This window comes from Chlamydotis macqueenii, chromosome 2 (assembly GCF_036417535.1).
Source record: "Chlamydotis macqueenii isolate bChlMac1 chromosome 2, bChlMac1.mat, whole genome shotgun sequence".
In the NCBI taxonomy this organism is placed as follows: Eukaryota; Metazoa; Chordata; class Aves; order Otidiformes; family Otididae; genus Chlamydotis; species Chlamydotis macqueenii.
The window spans coordinates 113,844,872-113,864,582 of record NC_141557.1 but is presented as its reverse complement, the minus strand read 5'-3'; the positions used below and the strand labels follow the sequence as shown (position 1 = coordinate 113,864,582).

The following is a 19,711-nucleotide window of genomic DNA, read 5'->3' as shown; positions in this document are numbered from 1 at the left end:
TTGGAAATTCATGCCTTTGGTGTAGTTCTTAAAAGCAAACTTAAACTCAGCGTTACATAAGGGGGTTAAGAATGATGGGGATTCACCTACTGCCTTTGCTGCTGCTGACAGCTATTAGCAGCTGAGTAGAAGCTTGTTTTTGAAGTCTCCTCAATGTTAAGCTGGATCTAGACAACTAAGGTTCATGCATGCTTCTTGATAACTGACTGATCTGCTGTAATGTTGAGACTTTGGAATAACTGTTTTCTCTTACTCAGGGCCATCAGTAAATAAAGCTAAAACTCGTGCTGCACAAGAGAGGACCAGAGGTACAGAACGGGAGAGACTTCTCTACTTCTAGTTTTTTAACAGTGTTCAGTGGACTCCATGAACTGTGGCTTAGGCCCAATTCTCCTTAAGAACCGAAGCGCAGCAATGTTTGACTATCACACTGTAACCACCACTGACTTGACTCCTGCACAGATTCAACTAGAAGATATCAGCTGCAGCTTTGGACATAGCTTTAATCTCAGGAAATGCTATGTGTGACTCGTGTAACAGTATTACTAAGACTAGATGTGTTAACAAGATTACTAAAACACTTCTGTTTTCAAGAGGTTGCATCTTTTTCTTCTAGAAACTTAAACCAGCTGTATTGCGAGTTGAGTAGCTCTTCTGTCAATGAAACTGAGGTGATGTGTATGAGAATGGACAGCTAAACCACTGACACTAATTTTAAATGCAGGTCAATGCAATTTTTGTCTATTTTTAGGGGGAAGCCATCACAAGTTGTAATATTTTTAGTACTGTTTGCCAAAATGTCTTGTATATACTTTATTATAAAATAGCAATTTTGTAGTTCAAAAATCTACTTAAATGCAATAAATTAAGTTTATACATTTCAGTGGAAGAGTCTTTTAGAATGTTGTGGGTTTCATGAGAGCTTGTTCTCCGAAAACTTGTTTGAAGAAGGTGACGTGTTCTTCACAGTGCTCGCCTAAGGGGACGCAAAAAGTTAACGTTAATGTTACAACTCAGAAACTAAGAAGCAAAACTGTGTAGTTTCACTTACCTCAATTTGTAAGTACTAATTCTTATATTTAATGTTTTTGGGTAAAGGAGTTTAACAATTCTAAAGCAGTGGAATACTGAAGTATATCCAGTCCTGTGACAAGAATTCTTGTGGTGAAGCAGGTGCCTGATCTAGTTCCTGTATCCAACACCAGCAGATTCATACCCATGAGAGTTTTCTGCTGTCAAGATGTAAGATCTTGGAGTGGGATTCTGTGCCTATAGATTACCTGGTGATTAAGAACATGTTGCTGGGGCAAGCAGTTTAGCTTGGTTTTTAAAATGAGAGGAAGTGTAGCATAAACCAGGCCTTGAATTTTTGCGGAATCTGTGGAAACAGACAACTGCACTCAAAGGCTTCTTGACCCAGTCCCTGGCTTCAGGAGAAAGCAGTAGTTGGAGATAATGGCTTTGCTAAACTAAGCAGTGCAAGCAACTGCAAGCCAAACAGGTTAGGTTAATCTGCAAGTTCCTGTTTGGGTCATTCTCTTTACTCCTGAGTGCAGTATACAAAGGGGTAAGTCAATTTAACTTTGGAACTATGCTTAAAGGTAAGTCTAAAATACAGGCTAGAATGCACTGAGAGCTCTATCTTATAATAGAGACCAAGTGGAAGTGAAACAAGCCTTAGTTCTGTTTGCACAACTGAGTATCTTGGTCTAACTGCTTATTGCTTACCTGGTGTGAAACTAGGGTTTCCTCGTAACCGCTGATTTCTTTGTTCAAAGAATCTGAATATAGTATAGAAAAGCATGTCATCTTCTGCTTGTTTTGCTGCATCAAGGAATTTGCGGGCTGAAATGCTGTCGTGTCCTCCAATACCCCTGATGAATCTCAAGGCAGCCAAAACTTGGTGTTTGGACAACAGAACTTCCACTATTTCATCATTTGCTGTGGAAAGTCTCTGTGAAGTCAATCACAGCTGTAAGACTATGCTTCTAACACATGACTGAGATGCTAGCTAGTCACTTCAAGGTTGGTCAGGTAAGCTGTTTGACAAGTCTAACCCACATGTGACACGGAGTTACTATAGTCTGGAAATGCTTACTTTTAACATGTCCAGAGAGAGCTGATGTGCAGGAGGGTAAATGCTTTCCAGGGATAGTAACAGACAAGCCTAGGGCAAAAATAGAAGTAACTTTAAAACTCTGAAGACTTTCCACCTCTATCACTAGCTTTATTGAAGCTGCTTGCCTTACGTACCAAAGGCTTTGAGTCACTGAGCACATGGTACTGCAGAAACTGATGGAGCATGTAGAACAGGTTGTGTTGAACAAGGGTTTTGATGACCAGCTCATACAAGTAGTGCTGTGAATGCAGGAAGACAACAATTAAAGTTATGTCTCAATACCAGTTTTTACAGTCTAGAAGGCAGTATTGTATAGGACTGAAACCAAGACTGGTCTAAAACTCCATGAAATTTCATGGAGTGAGATGATAGACTTGGCATATAAGTACTTTTACCTGAACTGCAATCTGGAACTGGTTAAGAGAGCGAATGTATTCCATCAAGACTGCTATAGTGAACTTATGAGGTGCTTCCTGGACAAGAAAAAAGTGTTAGGTGGAACTTGCATAGCTTCCCTGTTAGTGACAACCCTGTAAGAATGGGCATCAAAATACCCTAATCCTGACAATAAAGCCTTCTGCAGGCTTTTTCAAGCGGTCATCTTAAGTTTGTTGCTCTGACTACTGCCAAACTAGCACTTAAAATTAACTTACCTTCTTCTCTGTAAATACAGATAAAACGTGTGTGTACATGTCAGACTGGTCAATAACTGCCTGAGTGCGGACTGGACGTTTCAGGAGTGGGTTACTTCTACTCAGGCCTGCTTCCACCACCTACAAGAAGAAAGCCTTTTTTAAAAGAAAGCTGCAGTGCTGTAATACAGTCTTAGTCTCATCTGTGCAGACAGTTTTCCGCTGGGAATGTAACTACAAGCATATTTTGTTACTGAGCAAATTCACATCTGTGGTCCTGTTATACTGGATGCATTCTGTTCAGTGTGGACTCTTGTATGAAATTTAAAACTGCTTTTTGAAGTTATAGAATAGCAGCTACATTTATATGCCTCCAAGCCAGGAGATAAATCAAACTTGCTCAGTTGGCACAGGCCCTCAGCTTCAGAAGGATTTTAGTATGTGGCTGTCCTATGTGAGTTAGTGCTTGAACTTGGTATTTTAACAGTAATTCTGAGCTTTTTGAGCTTCTACTCTTTCTGCTTTCAAGCACTGGAGTATGTTACTTGTCATGCTGCAGATGAGCTATGCAGCATCTGCCACCACAGAGTGCTAAGTTGGGGGTCTTAGTGCACCTTGCACAGTAGACCACCTTCTACTGTGAGTCTGAGGGAGCCAGGACCTTTGGGTAGGCCTGAATTTCCTAAGTAGAATAGATCATGCCTTCATCATAATGCAACCTGCAATGCAAATAGCTAGAGCAGCTTACAAAGACAGGATGATGCTAACATGGTTTACCATAGTATAGCTTTGCTCAGCTTCCAAGTACTTCTTATATTCATGATTCAGCTTGTCAAAAACAGTTGCAATCACAGACAATGATCCCCTTTCTGGCTCACTGAGCACTGAGAAGATGAAAAGAAAAAATAACTATGAGGAGAAGTAACCAGAGACTTCAATGTTGCCTTTTTCAAAAGGTGATCTCCACTCTAAACTTGATTCTAAGCTTTAAAGAAACATTTTCAGTCATGTTACAGGTATTTTATTCTTTCATGCTGTTAAGTAATTCCTTTAGAATTGGTGACTGAGGGTAGTTGAGGCAAATGACAGGATCAAGCTAGCTTCAGAGGTGATCTTAAATCTAAGAACAGCCCAGCTAACTTGCGTGAGTATTTATGAATAAACTGTATTTTACTTTCAGGAGACAGACGAAGCACATGAACTTACTTTGAGAGCATACAGATAGGATAACCATTTTGCATTCTTTCCTTTGGAGAAGGAAATCCATTAGTTTTCCTTTATCTAGCAAGAGCTTAACTACAGGTTCAAGTTTCACTTGAAGACTCCAGAGGTAACCTGGATTTGAAGGAGTAAAACAGAGTTAATTGCCTTAGATTGTATAGACCAGCCATCCAACTTTTCCACCTTTAAATGAGAACACATCTAGATTATGATTTATTTGCCTTCCTAAGTCTATGTTTTAGAACAACATTACCCCTGAAAAAATTGTAGTAAAGATATGGTAATCCTCAGTTATCCACTACCAAGAGTAGTAGCTACATCTGCTTAGACACTGTTTTAAGCTGCTTTGTGCACTGAGAGTATAAACTACCCACCCTTAGACACTGAGTATAGCAGAGTTGAACAGCTCACCACTTACCTTCACTTGCACTGATGATAATATCAGGTTGAAAAACAATCCAAGAAGAAGAATCTAAATGTTAAGGTTCTAACCTATTAACACCAATTTTAAACTGTTGCTCCTAAATTCACATTACTGCACTGAAGCAGATCCCGTTAACATACTTCTATTTAGTGTCACCTTCTCTCGTAAGGTCTTGAAGCATATTATTGGACTTGTATCTTCAATCTCATGTTGTACCTATTCAGTTATTTTATACATGTGACTCATGACCAAGAAGTGTGGTATTGCATTATACTAGATTTCCATATTTACAACTCTAGGAAAAAATTAGTCTTTCATGAAGGATTCTATTTTGTCTTGAAGTAAATAAGCTAAAGCTGGGCTTAAGGGCTGAAGGTAACAAATCATGGCTTCTTCCTTGCTTGGTACATAGAATGAGTCTTCAGTAAGACTCTTGCACTTGTAGAGTACTTAAAGGATACAGAGTTTACATGGGACAGGGGACTGACTCGTTACAGAGGCTGGACCTGCAGGAAAAATTAATATCAGGTGAAGACTAGGAGAGCTCCCAGAGTACTACTATGCTAACAAAATACAAACTACACTCTTAGACTGAAAAGGCAAGTATGGATTGTAACAAGTCTAGCAGTCCTACAGCATGCAGGCAAAAAAGATACACCCATTTGTATAGCCAGCTCATCCAAAAAGAAAATCTGACACAGTGAGAAGGCAAACTTTCTTCAAAACATGATTGTTTTGTTTTTCAGCCAAGTGAAATCATGCATGCAAGACTGTTCCATCTCTAGTACTAGAGTTTTCAATACATAGACTTATTTGCTGTATTTATATGTAATCACTTCAGTTTCTTAAAAAGCAAGACTGGTTTGTGCTTTCTGATGCTAACCTTTGTTTAATACAAACCTCCACTTGCAGACTTATCAGTCAAGCTTGCCGTGTTTGCCATCTCAAAAAATTCAGATGTTGAAGAGCTTTTAAGGTGCAATCGTTCCTATAGAAGCATCTTTCTCTTCTATAAAGAGAACCCCACTGTGTTGCCATATGCTAGTGGGACTACGCTCAGACTCATTCTAGCCTTTTCCAGCTTGAGGGTCATTATGTGCTACGCTTCTAGGACAGGAGAACAGAAAGATAATCCAAGAGGAATCATTTAAGTGGTGAAGGCCTAACATTCATCTTGGCATTTTTCTAACCTTGAATCTAAGCTTGTATTGTCTTTCAACCTCTATGCTTTTGAGTGCACACACAAGTTTTCATAGCTGTGGCAAAAAAAAAGTGTAAAATTAAAGTACTGTGGGAAGTATGCACCTTAAACAGCACCTCTTACTTTTCTGTAGTAGGCACAAGTTTAGAACATGTGTATGCTCAATTCCTTCTTACCTTCTTTCCTCCCTCACCCTCTCCTAAATATAACAAATATAGTACCCAGCATCCTATTAACAAAAGTACTTTTTTACATTTAGATAATCTTGAAAACAAGGTTAGGATATTCATTACATAGTAGTTCTACCTGCTACAGGTATTTGATAGGGTTGTATTGATCGAGGCGGAAGTACAAATTGGTGGATGGTCGTAGACCCATCAAATTCTCCTTTTAGCTTGATGTCAAATATAACTGAAGTCTGCAATGGAGAAGAGAAAATTAGTATTCACAAATGTGAATTAACACCCATTTACATGTATTCAGGCTGCTTTTCATATTTCTGTCTTGTGTCCTCCATTGTTTGGGTTGGAAGGACTGTGCTATAAAAGCAGGGACATCTTCCACTAGATCAGACTCCTCAAAGCCCCATCCAACCTGACCTTGGACACTTCCAATGATGGAGAATCCACAACTTCCCTGAGCATCCCATTCCAGGGTCTCACTACCCTCACTGTAAAGAATTTCTTTCTTCTATCCACCATAAGTCTACCCTCCTTCAGTTTAAAACCCTTTCCCCTTGAACTATCACTAGAGGCCCTGGTAAAAAGTCTCTCTTGGGCTGTCTTATCCACCTCCTTATAAAATATTTACGTCAAATTCACTGCTTAGTTATGGATGCTAGAAACTGTGAGGAAAATTCTGCATCTTCCTATATCCTCAGATTCCCACCATTCAGTATTGCTTCAGGTCACTAATGCTTTTACCCAGTATGGACCACATTCTTAGCCTTGCACAGTGGAAATCAGCTTCACTTTCAGTACTAATGAAATGTGACTTCATTTACTGGTATCTACTCTATTCAGTCTGATTTTTCTTTTCTGTGTTTGAATAGTCATGTTTACAGCTTGACCAAAATGCTGGAGAATAAGTGCTCTGGGTTAAATGCTAATGTGTGGAATTATATCAATTAGAACTGAAACATCAACTAATCAACTTGAAACTGCCCAAGAGAATCCTAGAATAGTTTGGGTTGGAAGGGGACCTTCAAAGGTCATCTAGTCCAACCCCCCCTGCAAGAAGCAGGGACATCTCCAACTAGATCAGGTTGCTCAGAGCCCCACTGAACCTGACCTTGAATGTTTCCAGGGATGGGGTATTTACAAAAAACCCAAGCCTTTCCACAAGTTAAGAGCAAAGTACCACTTCCGCTTTACCACTTATCAAGCCTTGCTACTGAGACTACAGACAAGCAAGTTTTACCTATGCTATCAGATGCATAAGATCATTTGTGTTCATACAAGTTTTTACAGATCCAGGCCTTCAAACTAAAGGAGCATAAGTTTGTGTCACAGAAACATGTAATTCAACTGTTTATGATATGAGAAGTTCCCAGGATTGATACTTTAGTATCCAATTTAACTCTACCTCTTTGTATAATGCCTTAAAAAGCTTACACAGTGCAGCAGCAGAGTAGCATAGGAAACTAACAAGAAGAAAAAAGCATGTGAGAAAATAGGCATTAACAACAGCTCTGATTAAATGTGATCTCAACAAGGTAAAAGGCTAATTTTGAAACTCTTATACCCTTATGGTTTTGTTGCTGCAAAAACTCTGGCTTTTGTCAAACCTAAGCACATGCAAAAATATTTTCTAGAGCTAACCGGCATCACTATTAAAATCTGCCCATAACTTTTAAAAGTTAATGCACAGCATAATAATATATAAATCGCACCTCAGTATCCTGATGATGTACTACCACCAAGTTATCCACAACATTCAGTGCAAACTTCCCAGTTCTGTTCAGCTTTAAAATATGTGTCTTCTTACAGGAGCCCTCTCTACAGAAATAGAGATGAGAAGAATTGGTCAGTAAGCCTGTTCAAATTCTAAAAGCAGAAGTCTCTTACGCATGTGTGATTTGCCACTAATGTTCTTCGTTCAGCTCTTACCTTGGTAAGTGATAGAGGACTACTTCTGCTCCTGTACTATTGGAAGTCCTTGAGTGATGCCTCAAATAGAGAACATAAAGCTGCCCATATCTAACAAGACAACAGGATTAAAGCGTTATTTTCAAATAAGAGCTCTACCAGTTGTTAGAGCCATACATTTTATCCTAAAAATAACAGATGTGAGATTACCTAAGTCAAGCGATCAATTAATTAACAGTGAAAGACTAAAATAGTACTCGGTAAGCCACAATCCATGCCCTATACTCATGCAAGTTAGGCATCTAAAAACAACTCCACCAACACATCAGTTCAAAAATGAAGCATTCTCAAAATTTCTGTACTAATCAAGAACAATTTTATGTAAAACTTCTCAGTTAGCTTCCCCTTCCTGCCTTGCCCCAAGAGTTTTTTAGATGCTTTGTTCAAGGCAGTAACCAAAGCACTTTAAGCAGTAGTACTGCTACGAGAAGAAATTAGTGCAATCATGTTAAAGTTCTTGTCTTTCTCAGCATCCCCAAACTCATACTTTTCCAAGAAAGGCTTGATTAGTTAGATACGTACATTGTAGCCATAGCAATGTCTCTTTCAGAAAGGCTGAGCTTGGAGGACTTGGGTGCTGCAGGTAACTCGATTTCAAATTTGGATAGTTTTGACATTGTTCCACTCTGTTAAACAGAGAAAAAAAAACAAAAAAAAAACCACAAAAAAAACCAAACCAATCAAACAAACAAACAAACCCAAAGAAATTTATTGTTGAGATCTGAAGCAGAAAAGTCTCGAGCAACCATTAATCAAACGCTGTACCAATAGCACCCCCATGAGGGGAAGAATGGTGATAGCCGAAAAGGGATTGACACTTTTTTCCTACCGTGATCCTAAACACATACTTCTGGTGTTAAAATTTTACCACCTTTTTCATCTTGATTTTATAACATCAGCTTCAGCTAGCAAAACATTTCCATTTTAATTCAGACAGGACAAATTTGTATGCAAATCCCAGCCTGGACACCTCAAACAGCAGTTATTTTAACTTATGTTTTGCTGCAAGAAAGAAAGAAACACCCCAACTCTCAAATACCTGCTTACAGGGAAGGGGAAAATATCAGTACCTCCTACGAGTCACAGTCTCCTTTCATTCCTGCCGACTCCAGAATCTGTCTTAGAGCATATTCCTGCTCCTGCCCAAGGTTTACTCTCCCCTCTTCCTCTTTTCCTCTAGAATTTATATTTAAGTAACTTTTTTCAGAGTTCCCAAAGCTTCTACTGAAACTCACTTCCCATTCTCATTAACTCATTCTTGTGTGTGAAGTGTAAGCACTACAGAAATATCTCCTTTGCTAGAGCTCTATTTTCAAAGAGTATCTTAGTACAGTACTTTTTTTCATGAAATCTTTACATATTACCATCTGAATACAAAATTTTAAAAAATATCTAGCTTCAAGCAACAACCTGACACAAAATGTTAAGGAGGGAGAAGCATGACCTAAGAAGTCCTTAAAAAGAAAACTGTGAGAGGCTAGCAAGTTCCACCTAACCACCTAAGACATCATCCTTTTGGGATCCAGAACAGACCCTAGACAAGAGCAACCCAAACAAGGAAACCCATTTGAAGAAGCTTCTTAATCTCTTCCCTTAGACTACCAGAGAAATCTTCCTGATCCCTTGAGAGAAGCAAGATGAACTCTGTAGCTCTTTTCCTCATTTTCAAAATCACCTTACTGCATGATTATCTTAATTTAGAAGAGATTCTAGTTTTCACTATACACTTTTTCCAAGCCAAAAAGAAAAATACTTTCCCAGTAACCTTAAGTATTGTCCTCAGGAAAGAAGATCAAGATAAATAAATACTGTAAACTAAGCCACAACATGCTTGGGACAATAGTTGCTTCTGAAGTGCTACCTTTTTTCTTTATTTTACATTTGGGAGGTTGTAATTACCATCACAAGTGAACGACCTTTATTTTTTCTTTATAATCACACTACAGAGTGGAAATACCTATATTAAAAGTAAATAATCTATACTTACTTAAATCAAAAAAGATCTCTTGAACGATATCTATGTTGTCAAATACTGAGTCACTTTTTTTTTTTTTTTTTTCCTCCTCTTTCTCAAGATCAACTGACCAACATTAGCTGGACACAACTCTTTCCAAAGAGGACATAAGAAATAGCGAATTACTTAAAGCTAAGCCATCACCTAGAAGCTACCTTATAGATTTTTGCTTTTTCTTTGCTTATTGTCATATAAGGATGTGAACACATGCACCTCTTGGAGGAAACCCAGGTAAAGCAATAGAAAATTTGAGTGAAGAAACAGCCTTAAAAAAAAAAAAAAAAAAAAAAAGTAAGTACACAAAATGAAAAGTTTGGAATATATCCCTTTACCTTGAAATAGAATGGCTGCAGGACATTGCCCAGGACAGTGGTTGACAGAAGAATAACAGAACTCTCTGGACAATACATGTACCAGTTGACATTAATGCTCTGATTCTTCAGAAGCTTTAAACTTCGTTTCTCTGGTAATACCTAGAAACACAGGATATTCATGTTAGGTTACCATCAGGATTCCAACAGCACAAAAAGTACTACACAGTAGCTAGGAATGCTAACTGAGAAACAGTTAAGTGTAAGGGCATTTACAACACTAGAATTAAAAATCAGAAACCTGACAATTACAGCTTAGGCCCCAGTTTACTGTAGCTAAGAAATCGCACATCAAATCCTCCTGAAATTCTAAGGAGCTGCAAGGTGCTGTCTCCTCCCTCTCACCCAGGTGTGGGTATAAGTTCTGTCCATAATGGAGAAAACACCTAGCTTGACACAACTAGTGAAGCTTTATTTAAAAGTTATTGCAGTATCTTTGTTGCCTTCACTCCCTAGCTTCCTTAGTCTTTTATTTTAAGAACTAAGCCAGTATATAAATTGATACTCTTCATCTTAAGGGCTTAAATAACTTCTCTTTAAAAACATGCTTATTTGATTCAGTCCTTTTACCTGCAGAGTTGACATTCATAATCCTTTTAGGTGCCAAATATATTTTTTCCCCCTCAATAAACAGGAAATAATGCTGCTTTTCCCGTTACTTTCTTTAGTACCAGTTATTAGTAACAGTAATTACGTGAAACACTGTGTCTTAGCTCCAGGACTGGAACTATTGGGAAGTGCACAGCTTTGAAGTAAGTTTATAATATCCTTCATCATTAAGTTCAGAAAGGGCTATTTATTCATTAGATTTCTCCAACAACATATGCAAAGGTAATTACACATAACACAGAGGAACTCAGACAATGGGATCAACATAGGAGGAAGCTGCTAATTTGCAGAAGGGTATCACTATCTAGCCAATTATTTGTTCTCTGCTGCATTTTAAGCGTGCACACATCCTACCCAATCCTGACTTGTTTTGCATGAAGTAGCATTTCACATTAGATTTAGATACTCATTTCCATACAAGCGAAGAGCATCTATTATTAATCTAGAGCTCTTGAGGCTTAATTCAGTATTCCTTTATAGAGGATCTTTGCTAGCCGTGCTAAATAATCTCATAGTGTTAAGTTCCCCCCACCCCAAAAAGTATTCCTCTCAAAGAAAAATAATCGCAGTCTGCAAACAAAACAGAATTTCTGTTTTCAGTTGTGCTTTCTCAATTAGAGAGCCTGAAGAAAGGAATTCAAAGATACTGACAAAAATTTGTCTTTTCAAATCTCTAGATGTGTCCTACAAGAGTTATTTGCATTACCTGATAGAATTCAATTCCTTGGTCTGTGATGAAGACTATTTCTGTAGAACTTGTCCAGCAGAATCCTAGAATATTGGCATTCTTTGTCTTTTAACAAACAAGCAAACAAATACTCTTTTACTTGGAAAAGTCTAACTATCAGATAAGATACTATTACTAAATGAAGAACAGGAGATTAAAGGCAATTTAGTTATCCAGTCACCGGAGTTAATGCTTTTAGCTCCCAGACACACAGCATGCATCAGCTACTTTCATAAAGACTCCCAAAACTATGCATGAACACAGCTACTGTATGACTTGGATTTTTGCCAGCACGTAAGACTGACAAGTTTATTACACAGCCAAATTTTCTTTTCCCCCTGAATACAACCAGGTTGTTCTGGTTCAAACCACACTGCCAATTCAACCTGTTCCTGACGTGAAAAGCCAGTTCCTTCTGTTGACAGAAATTAGGAACTAAGTGGAAATACTTGCCACGACTCCACTCAGAACACTACCATAAATGCTTTGCTAGAATGCTTTATTCAAATACATAATCCTGGATAATGAAGCAGAGAGCACTTCAGCATTAAAGTCTACAGGAATAAAGGGATCTGTGCAAATCACATGTTTACAAGTTTACTTTAGCATTCTATTACCCCCAAATGCAATTTATCTTAGTTAAAGTACCACACAATGATAATGGTACTTGTTTCTGGTAAAATAATAATAAAAAACTAGAAGAGTTTAAAAATATCAAACATAGTATGCAAACTAGTAATTGCTTACTATCACTGACCAGTGAAATCAGGGTAAAACATCCACATTAACGTATCCGGCATTAGTATAATTACTGCCCACTGCTTTTCTATCAGCAGCACTTTGTCTCTTCTCCTTCCCAAACCTTAACACATGTTGCTTCCACAGCATTTCCAGTCCTTTCTCAGAAAGAATTCAAGTGACTGGACCAGGAAATTTTCTCTGGTATTGTTAGTACCCGTTAGTTTACCTCAATTCAAATAGACAGTAGTGACTACGTAACTCATTTACCTCATGTTAGTGTTTTGGAAGGTCTCTCAATTAGTTCTCTTGTAGAGGAGAAGCCACCAGCGTAACAAACATTAGAGCTTCACTTAAGCATATAAGCTTGGGACATTTCACTCACCTTACATTCCTGTGTATATTCTACCTGAGGGCTATCTGGAATAAAATTCAAAAAATCCTGAAAAAAAACCCAGGAAGTGCGTTAGCAATTACGAAGCATAGACAAAATACATACGTAGATACAAGAGAACAGATATTAGTTTATCAAATTATTTTGGATGAAATACACAGAAAAAAAAACTCAATATATTCCATTTCACTCCCATCAGGGAATTCTTTGCAGGAGTTAGCTTCCCCCACAGTTTTTCTTAAATGATGATACTAGCAAGACAACAATGTTGCCTGTTCAGCCTCTCAGGCTGACAGGGGAATTTTCAGTACAGCTGCTGTTAGCCACCAGACCTCTTGAACTTTTGCCTCAGAGGCTTCTACTCTGGTACTGTAAGTAGAAGATTTCCAGCTCCAAATCCCTGTCTGCAAGGGTGTAGGCTTCTTACCACACTCTTCAAGGTTCGCTGTACAGCCAGTATCTTGTTCCCCAAGGAAAACTTGATGCATTTCACTTCTCCTTTGTCTTCCATCCTATAGAGAAAGAAAAAGAAGTAATGGAAATATTGACTCAAATAGTTTCTTATGGAATTCCGTAATACACCCTCAAAAAGACAATGAGCGAGGAAACGCGTAATGCAAGTGCTTTTGAATACAACTTATGAGTGTCGCCAGACAAGTACATGATTCAAAATCCAGACTGGAAGATAATGGCAGTTCACTCTTCAAAAATCCTGAATGCATCCATTACAGAAACACAGCTAAGGTTGCACAAATTAGCACCTGAAGTTACTACAAATGCTCTGTTGGCCTATCATGTGAAATTGAAAGACTGTGGAACTATTCTAACCTGTGTTCTCAGTTCTGTCCCTGAGACACTCACCGACATCCTGTGATCAGGTCCTTTACTTCCAGAACCACTGCTAATTGACACAAGCCTACTCACTTCCCCATGAGGACACATCCTCTAGAAGAATTCCTGATGTTAAAGCGGAGTGAGGCTGCTTTCACACCATTTTAAAAAATAAAAAACATATTCTTACCACTCAAGCATCACTACAATCAGCATGAATAAGGCAGTTCTACTTCCAGCATGCATTAGTAAGTCCAGACAAAGAGAGAGATAAATAGTCACACAGGAAAAGTGTGGAACCTCCTGAAGTTCACTCAGTATTTTCAGCTCCCTCAGGATTTGTGACACGGGTAGCCAAATAAAAAAAAAAAAATAAAAAAAAAAAAAAAAAAAGGAAAAAATAGCAACTTTCAGGACAGGCCCTATGTAATACCTGACAGATCATAGTAAACACCCTTTGACTACAAATTGCTTCATCCATATCCTTACATTCGGAGAGTAGACTGAAAAGAGCCATCACTCTTAACAGAGGCATATATAAAATACTTTTCTAAAGACCAAGTAGTTTCACTGAAAGTACTGTTGTCAGATTCTGAAAAAAACAACCCACCATTTCAACAAGAAATGGAAGATATAAAAGAAACCAGTTTAGATTAAACAAGAAACAGAATGCAAGAAGCACACATGTAGGAAACACTGTGCTTGAATCACAGGCATGAAATTAAGAAATTACAGTTCTCCACACATTTTAAGTTTCCTTCATTTTGTTGAATTTGCCAAACTGCATCGTTGGATAAGTGAGTGTTGCTGTAGGAATCACAAGTTTGAATGCCCACAGTCTTTCACATATAGTGTTTTAATAAAACACTGCCGTTTAAAACAAACAAACAAAAAAAGCCAGAGCCTAATAACTTTCTTCCCTCTAGAAGACTATAAATTCATGTGGGCAAAGCATGCCATCTTAACTGCAAGATTATGTCTAAAAATCTAAAGATGATCACAACTACTTATACTGTTATTCAGGCATAAAATTTATATCAGGACAAAGTACCATGTAATTTTAAGATTGCAGAATTCTATCCCAAGACAACAAAAATGAAGGTGCCTTACCTGAAGGAAATGGGATTTTTATCCTCCAAACCTTTAACAACGACTCCTGTAGCTCCACCAGATCGAACAGCAAAAACCTATTAGAAAAGTTTTGGATATATTTGTAGCTTCATCAAAATCATAGCCTTAACGTTCTTTCTTTTCTATAAGCCTTACCTTTAATTTTTTTACCATATACAATTTTTATTCTTATACAGATCTGCCAGTTCACACTGAGATTTTGTAAATAATCGATTCCTTCCTCTGGAACTCCAAGTTTACAAGTTAAAACGGTGTAAGTCTGTATAAGCTTTTCTCTTACTTTTACTAGTACCTGACTTAGAAAAATATGAATATTAAAAAAAATAATAATCTGAAACATCAGGGCATTGTTTACAACGAAAAGGAAATCAGCTTGGGGATTGGGAAGAGATGCAACTCAATGACCCAGAAGTCTGATCTTGTCAGAACATGTTCTTAAATGGGAATAGTTTAATAGTAATCTGCAGTTTTGCATGTACCTAAGAAGTTTCAGCCGACTTGCACTAACTACTTAAAGATTTCCCTTAGCACAACTGCATATATATATATGTACAAACCCTGCTGGAATTGTACTGCTTGCTGAGCTAGAATAAGGTAACATTTTAAAAAAGTCGTGCTGTTACAAACTTTAACTGGCTTAGAAAAACAAAGTCAAGCAGACGCCTTATTTGTGTAGAAGTACTAGACACACAGATCAGGCCCCAAAATAAGAGATATACTGTTTTGTAGTGTTCTGTAGTTTAGTAACCACACTACTGGTGCAGTATGCTCATGCATGAGTACAGGGGTCAAGACTACAAATTGCAAGTACGTCCACAGCCTTACTAGAATTAGAAATACTTAGTTTAACTACTTTTAATATTGATGTAGACAGAAAATGAAGGCAACGCCCTCTTAATCTTTGCGAGATGAGAAGATAGCCAGGACAGATCTCTCAGAAGGCCGTCACGTGGGAAACAGTCACTGAAATGCTGATTACAAATGCTTTAGAGACACACTGAAAACGAAACAATTTTAGGGTAGCAAGAAAAGACAGAGAATTAAATTTACAGTTGAAAATAAGTTTCTTTCAAGTAAGCTCTTAACCACTAGCTTCTGTGTAGTTATATCACGTCTACACTATGATATAGCGTCTGCTGACAGGCATGATTAGGTAATCTTATTTCAACTGGCCCTCAAAATATAAGTAAAGAATTATGGTTTATAAAGAGAAAGGACACCAATGATTCTGAACACAGCGCAACAGCAAGGAATACATCCCAGAAATACTCTCCCCTCTCCAAATATGCCACTGATCATCACACTGCACATGGCAAACCATGCCATTACATGGGGAAGAAAGCTTGAACGTTTCAATTCTGTGAATGCTGAGGTTACAGAACGGTTACGGGAATGGACAGCAGAATGTATCCATACCCATATAAGCCTCATGACGGACTGCGGATCCATCCTGAATTGAATCCTCAGAAGCCCATAGAGACATTATGGAGAAACAGGCTTAAAAGAACTAAAGTAAAGGAATGAAAAGCAAAGTGTCCACTCAGGTCCGGGCCACAAGTCAAGCTACAAATATTAATTGTTATGAATACACTGAACTTTTGAAATTGAAAAGGGAAAAAAAAATATCAGAGGAATGAAGCTAACAGTGAAGTGACAAAGTTTGTCAGGAATGTTAGGACATCTGGAACAAAAAGCGCTGACTGGAGAATTCCAGAAAGACCTTATGGCAGTGACAGTAAAGGCAGGTGAAATTCAACTTAATAAATCTACGCTGATGCATTTGAGAAAAATAATTTCTGCCTGTCTCTAGCAAATGACAGGTCCTGAGCCAGCCACCCGGCAGCAGCACCTCGCAGGGCAGCAGTCCGCCAGAAAGGGAGCAGCCAGCCCCACGCTCAGCAGCCGAGGAAAGGGGAGGAAACCAAACCCGGGCGCCAGAACCGCCAGACCCCTCTTCTCGGAGGGCCAACACGGCAGCGGCGGGCGAGGCTGCGGCACCAGGCCCGAAGCCGCGACCCCCAGCCCGCAGAGCGGCGGCTGCCGGGGATCGGCCGGCGGCTCCCTCTCCCCGCACGCTCACCGCGGCCGGATGGCGGGGGGGAGGCGGCACTGACAAAAAACAGCCGTTCTCCGGGGTTGGGGGGTCGTCCCGAGGCGACGATCCGTCCCTCGGTCGACAAACACCTCCCGGCGGTCTGTCAGAACCGGGGAGCGCGGCCTCCCTCCCTCCCTCCCTCCCTCCCTCCGCCGCCGCCCCCACCTGCTTGTTGGCCTCGTCGAAGAAGACGCAGTTGACGGGGTTGGCCTTCTCGAAGTGCACGGGCCGCGCGCACAGCGCCAGGTAGCAGCCGCCTTCCCCGGCCCTGGCTCTCCCGTCTCCTTCTCCTCCCGGCGCCTCTTCCTCCCCCGGCGGCGGCGGAGGCGGCGGCTCGCGGCTCATGGCAGCGGCCCGGCGGCGCCACTCACCCGGGGCCAACGGCCTCCCCGACGGACCGAACCCACTCCCCTGCCTGGCCGCTTCCTGTTTACACTCCCCTCCCACGTGACGCGGGACCGGCTCGTCTTAAAGGCGCAGGGCGCCGAGCCGGAGGGGAGCGAGCGCCTGACCGCGGCGGCGGCGGCGGCGGGAAGGGAACGGAGCGAGGGAGCGAGCGGCGGCTCAGGGCGGGAATGGCCCGCCCCGCCCTCGGGGGCGCGGGGCCTGAACGGCAAACGCGGGGCCTGTGCAGCCCGCCCGAGCCCGCCCTGGTGCCGGCCCCCAGAAAAGAAAAAGGGACCGAACCGGTTGCGAGTTGTGCCGTGATTTGCCCACGCTTGCTGCGGCGTCACTGGTGATAGTGCTTTGGGGCATGGAACTGCTTGTGAGGGGGTAGGTGTGAATTTTTTTTTCCTAATATCTAATCTGAATCTACCTCCATTTTAAAACCACTACCCCTTGTCCTGTCACAACAGGCCCGACTGAAGAGCTTGTCCCTGTCTTTGCTGTAGGCCCCCCTGAGGTACTGGAAGGCCACTATGCCCAGTTAGTCCAGCTGCAATAATTTCACATCAGACTGGAGAAACTAAAAAGCCACAGCTAAGAACTACAACAGGCTCCTGCGTGATCAAACAATTCGGCATTAACTAGAGAGGGGGACAAGTATTTCCAGAGCATTTAAACTACCTTAAAATTTATCATTTTTTACATGGCGAAAAATTCATTGCATGTTAGCCAAAAGTTTAGTTAATCCAAGGTCAAAATTTAATAAGTTCGCCAACATTTAACCTTCTACTACTTCCCTACAGGACAGCAAGTACTTCCTACAATTACAAGAAAAATATTAAGATAGTAGAAAACTGAGATACCACAGGGGGAAGTCAGCAGGAAGTGTATGAACACACAACTTGAAACTGCAGTTTTAGAATCAGCCATTAGAGTAATCACAGCAGAAGTTAATGGCTTAATTACCAATGAAAAAAATCTAGATTTACTTCTAAGAGATTCTGTTTGCTTAATAGTAATCTTAGAACCTTTTATTTCAAAGGAGTCCAGGAAAATTGCTTGCTTTAGAAACTTGTTTTCAACTACTTGACAAAGTGCCCAGAGGTCTGACAATCTCTCCTAGCTCAGCCCCGATCGGGACCAGACTACGCAGTCTCTCTCTCACTCCCCCCACCCTCCGAGAGAACAGGGGGAGATGATATAAGGAAAAACAGCTCGAGGTTTGAGATAAGGACAGGGAGAAATCCTTAAAGTTATGTCACAGGCAAAACAGACTCGACTTGGGGAAAACTATTCATTTATTACTAAAAACAGCAGGATAATGAGACAGAACAAGATAAACCTCCTCCACCCCTCCCTCTTCCCAAGCTTAACATTATCTCTACTACCTTCCCCCCTTGAGCAGCACGGGGTGGGGGAAGAGGGAATGGGGGTCGCGGTCAGTTCATCACGCGTTGTTTTATGCCGCTGCTTCATGGTCAGGGGAAGAACTCCTCACATTCCTCCCCTGCTCCGTTGTGGGGTCCCACCCATACACCACAGTCCTTCATGAAGCTGCTCCGGCGTGGGTCATCTCTTCCACGGGGTGCAGTCTCTCCAGAACAGCTGTCCCAGCGGGCCCTCCACAGGCCACAGCCTCCTTCAGGCCTCCACCTCCCCCAGTGTGGGGTCCTTCACGGGCTCCAAGTGGATCTCTGCTCCTCCGTGGACCTCCATGGGCTGCAGGGGGACAACCTGCTCCACCATGGTCATCACCACAGGCTGCAGGGGAATCTTGGCCAGGAGCTGCATTACTCTTCCTCCTTCTGAACTGACCTTGGTGGCTGCAGCTGTTTCTCTCACAAAAAAAAAGTTCTTCACAACGGGCTGGCAGACGCCTCTCAGAATCTCTTCACATGATCCAGCTCATCTCCTCTCCACTTCTTGCAGCCAGGCCGGGCCGAGTCAGGCCCAGTTGGCCGCCTGGTGAGAGGCCAGAGGGTGAGGCCTGCAAGGCCCATGAGGCCTGCGCCTCCCCCTCTGCGCCTCTGCCCCTGCTCAGCTCCTTCACATCTTCTCTCTTTTTTTTTTTTTTCCTTCTGTTTTCCCCTTCTTAAATACGTTATCGCAGAGGCGTTATCACGGGACATTCTGCTACCAATTGGCTCGGCCTTGGCCAGCAGTGGGTCTGCCCTAGGCGTGGCCGAGTCCACTGAACAAAGGGGAGTGACTTCTAGCAGTTTCCTACAGAAGCTACCACCTTAGGCCCCCCCTCACTAAACAAAACCACAACACAATCTCAAAGCAAATTCCTGAGCCAATTTTACTCCTGGAAGTAAAAAGATCTTTAGGCAATGTAATCGGTCCCAGTAGCTTTAAATCATAGACTTGAGTACCACTGCTTCATTTATTTGGTTCTTGTTGGGGTTTTTTTAACCTTTTAAAAAAAAAAAAATACAAAACAAAACCAAAAAACAAACACACAACTGAGGCTTCCATTCAAGTACAATGACACAAGCAGGTTTCTCAGTTTCAAATGGCAGCTCAAAAAACACCCTCCCCTCACTTCCCCCTATTTCTCTTCCTCTTCCTCTCACTTGATGAAAATACCCTTAACAATCAACACCTTTCCTAGACAAGCACATTGTAAGGTATTAGCACTGCTTCAAGATCTTTTTTTCCTCATTGGAG

At 40.8% G+C, this 19,711-nt stretch overlaps 2 protein-coding genes across 3 annotated transcripts in view; one reads left to right on the top strand and one right to left on the bottom strand.

Annotated features, from left to right (window-relative positions):
- NPC1 (NPC intracellular cholesterol transporter 1) overlaps nucleotides 1–883 on the top strand; it is a 28,238-nt gene extending 27,355 nt beyond the window's left edge. Inside the window, exon 25 of the mRNA XM_086740727.1 lies at nucleotides 258–883. Within this exon, the coding sequence (XP_086596853.1) occupies nucleotides 258–340 (83 nt within the window). The 3' untranslated portion in view covers nucleotides 341–883. The remainder of the gene's footprint in view (nucleotides 1–257) is intronic.
- RMC1 (regulator of MON1-CCZ1) lies at nucleotides 799–17,055 on the bottom strand. Of its 2 annotated transcripts, XM_086740728.1 has the most exons (20): nucleotides 16,820–17,055; nucleotides 14,539–14,615; nucleotides 13,025–13,109; nucleotides 12,589–12,645; nucleotides 11,445–11,531; nucleotides 10,091–10,231; nucleotides 8,267–8,370; nucleotides 7,706–7,795; nucleotides 7,489–7,594; nucleotides 5,904–6,015; nucleotides 4,858–4,902; nucleotides 4,391–4,444; nucleotides 3,958–4,086; nucleotides 3,529–3,635; nucleotides 2,773–2,892; nucleotides 2,515–2,592; nucleotides 2,254–2,358; nucleotides 2,099–2,167; nucleotides 1,729–1,954; nucleotides 799–976 (listed from the first exon to the last, which is right to left on the bottom strand). In XM_086740728.1, the coding sequence occupies exons 1-20, from the start codon at nucleotides 16,997–16,999 to the stop codon at nucleotides 897–899; spliced, it is 2,052 nt and encodes a 683-aa protein (XP_086596854.1). In that variant the 5' UTR covers nucleotides 17,000–17,055; the 3' UTR covers nucleotides 799–896. The 2 variants fall into 2 exon arrangements, with proteins under 2 accessions (XP_086596854.1, XP_086596855.1); XM_086740729.1 differs by lacking the exons at nucleotides 4,391–4,444; nucleotides 4,858–4,902.
- Nucleotides 17,056–19,711: the final 2,656 nt, after the last annotated feature.

Coding starts and splice junctions, on each gene's coding strand:
- RMC1 (XM_086740728.1), bottom strand. CDS start 16,999: ATGAGCCGCGAGCCGCCGCCTCCGCCGCCGCCGGGGGAGGAAGAGGCG. Junction 2,168..2,253: donor TCAGTGACTCAAAGCCTTTG/GTACGTAAGGCA, acceptor TTTTTGCCCTAG/GCTTGTCTGTTACTATCCCT. Junction 977..1,728: donor AAACCCTAGTTTCACACCAG/GTAAGCAATAAG, acceptor GCGTCCCCTTAG/GCGAGCACTGTGAAGAACAC.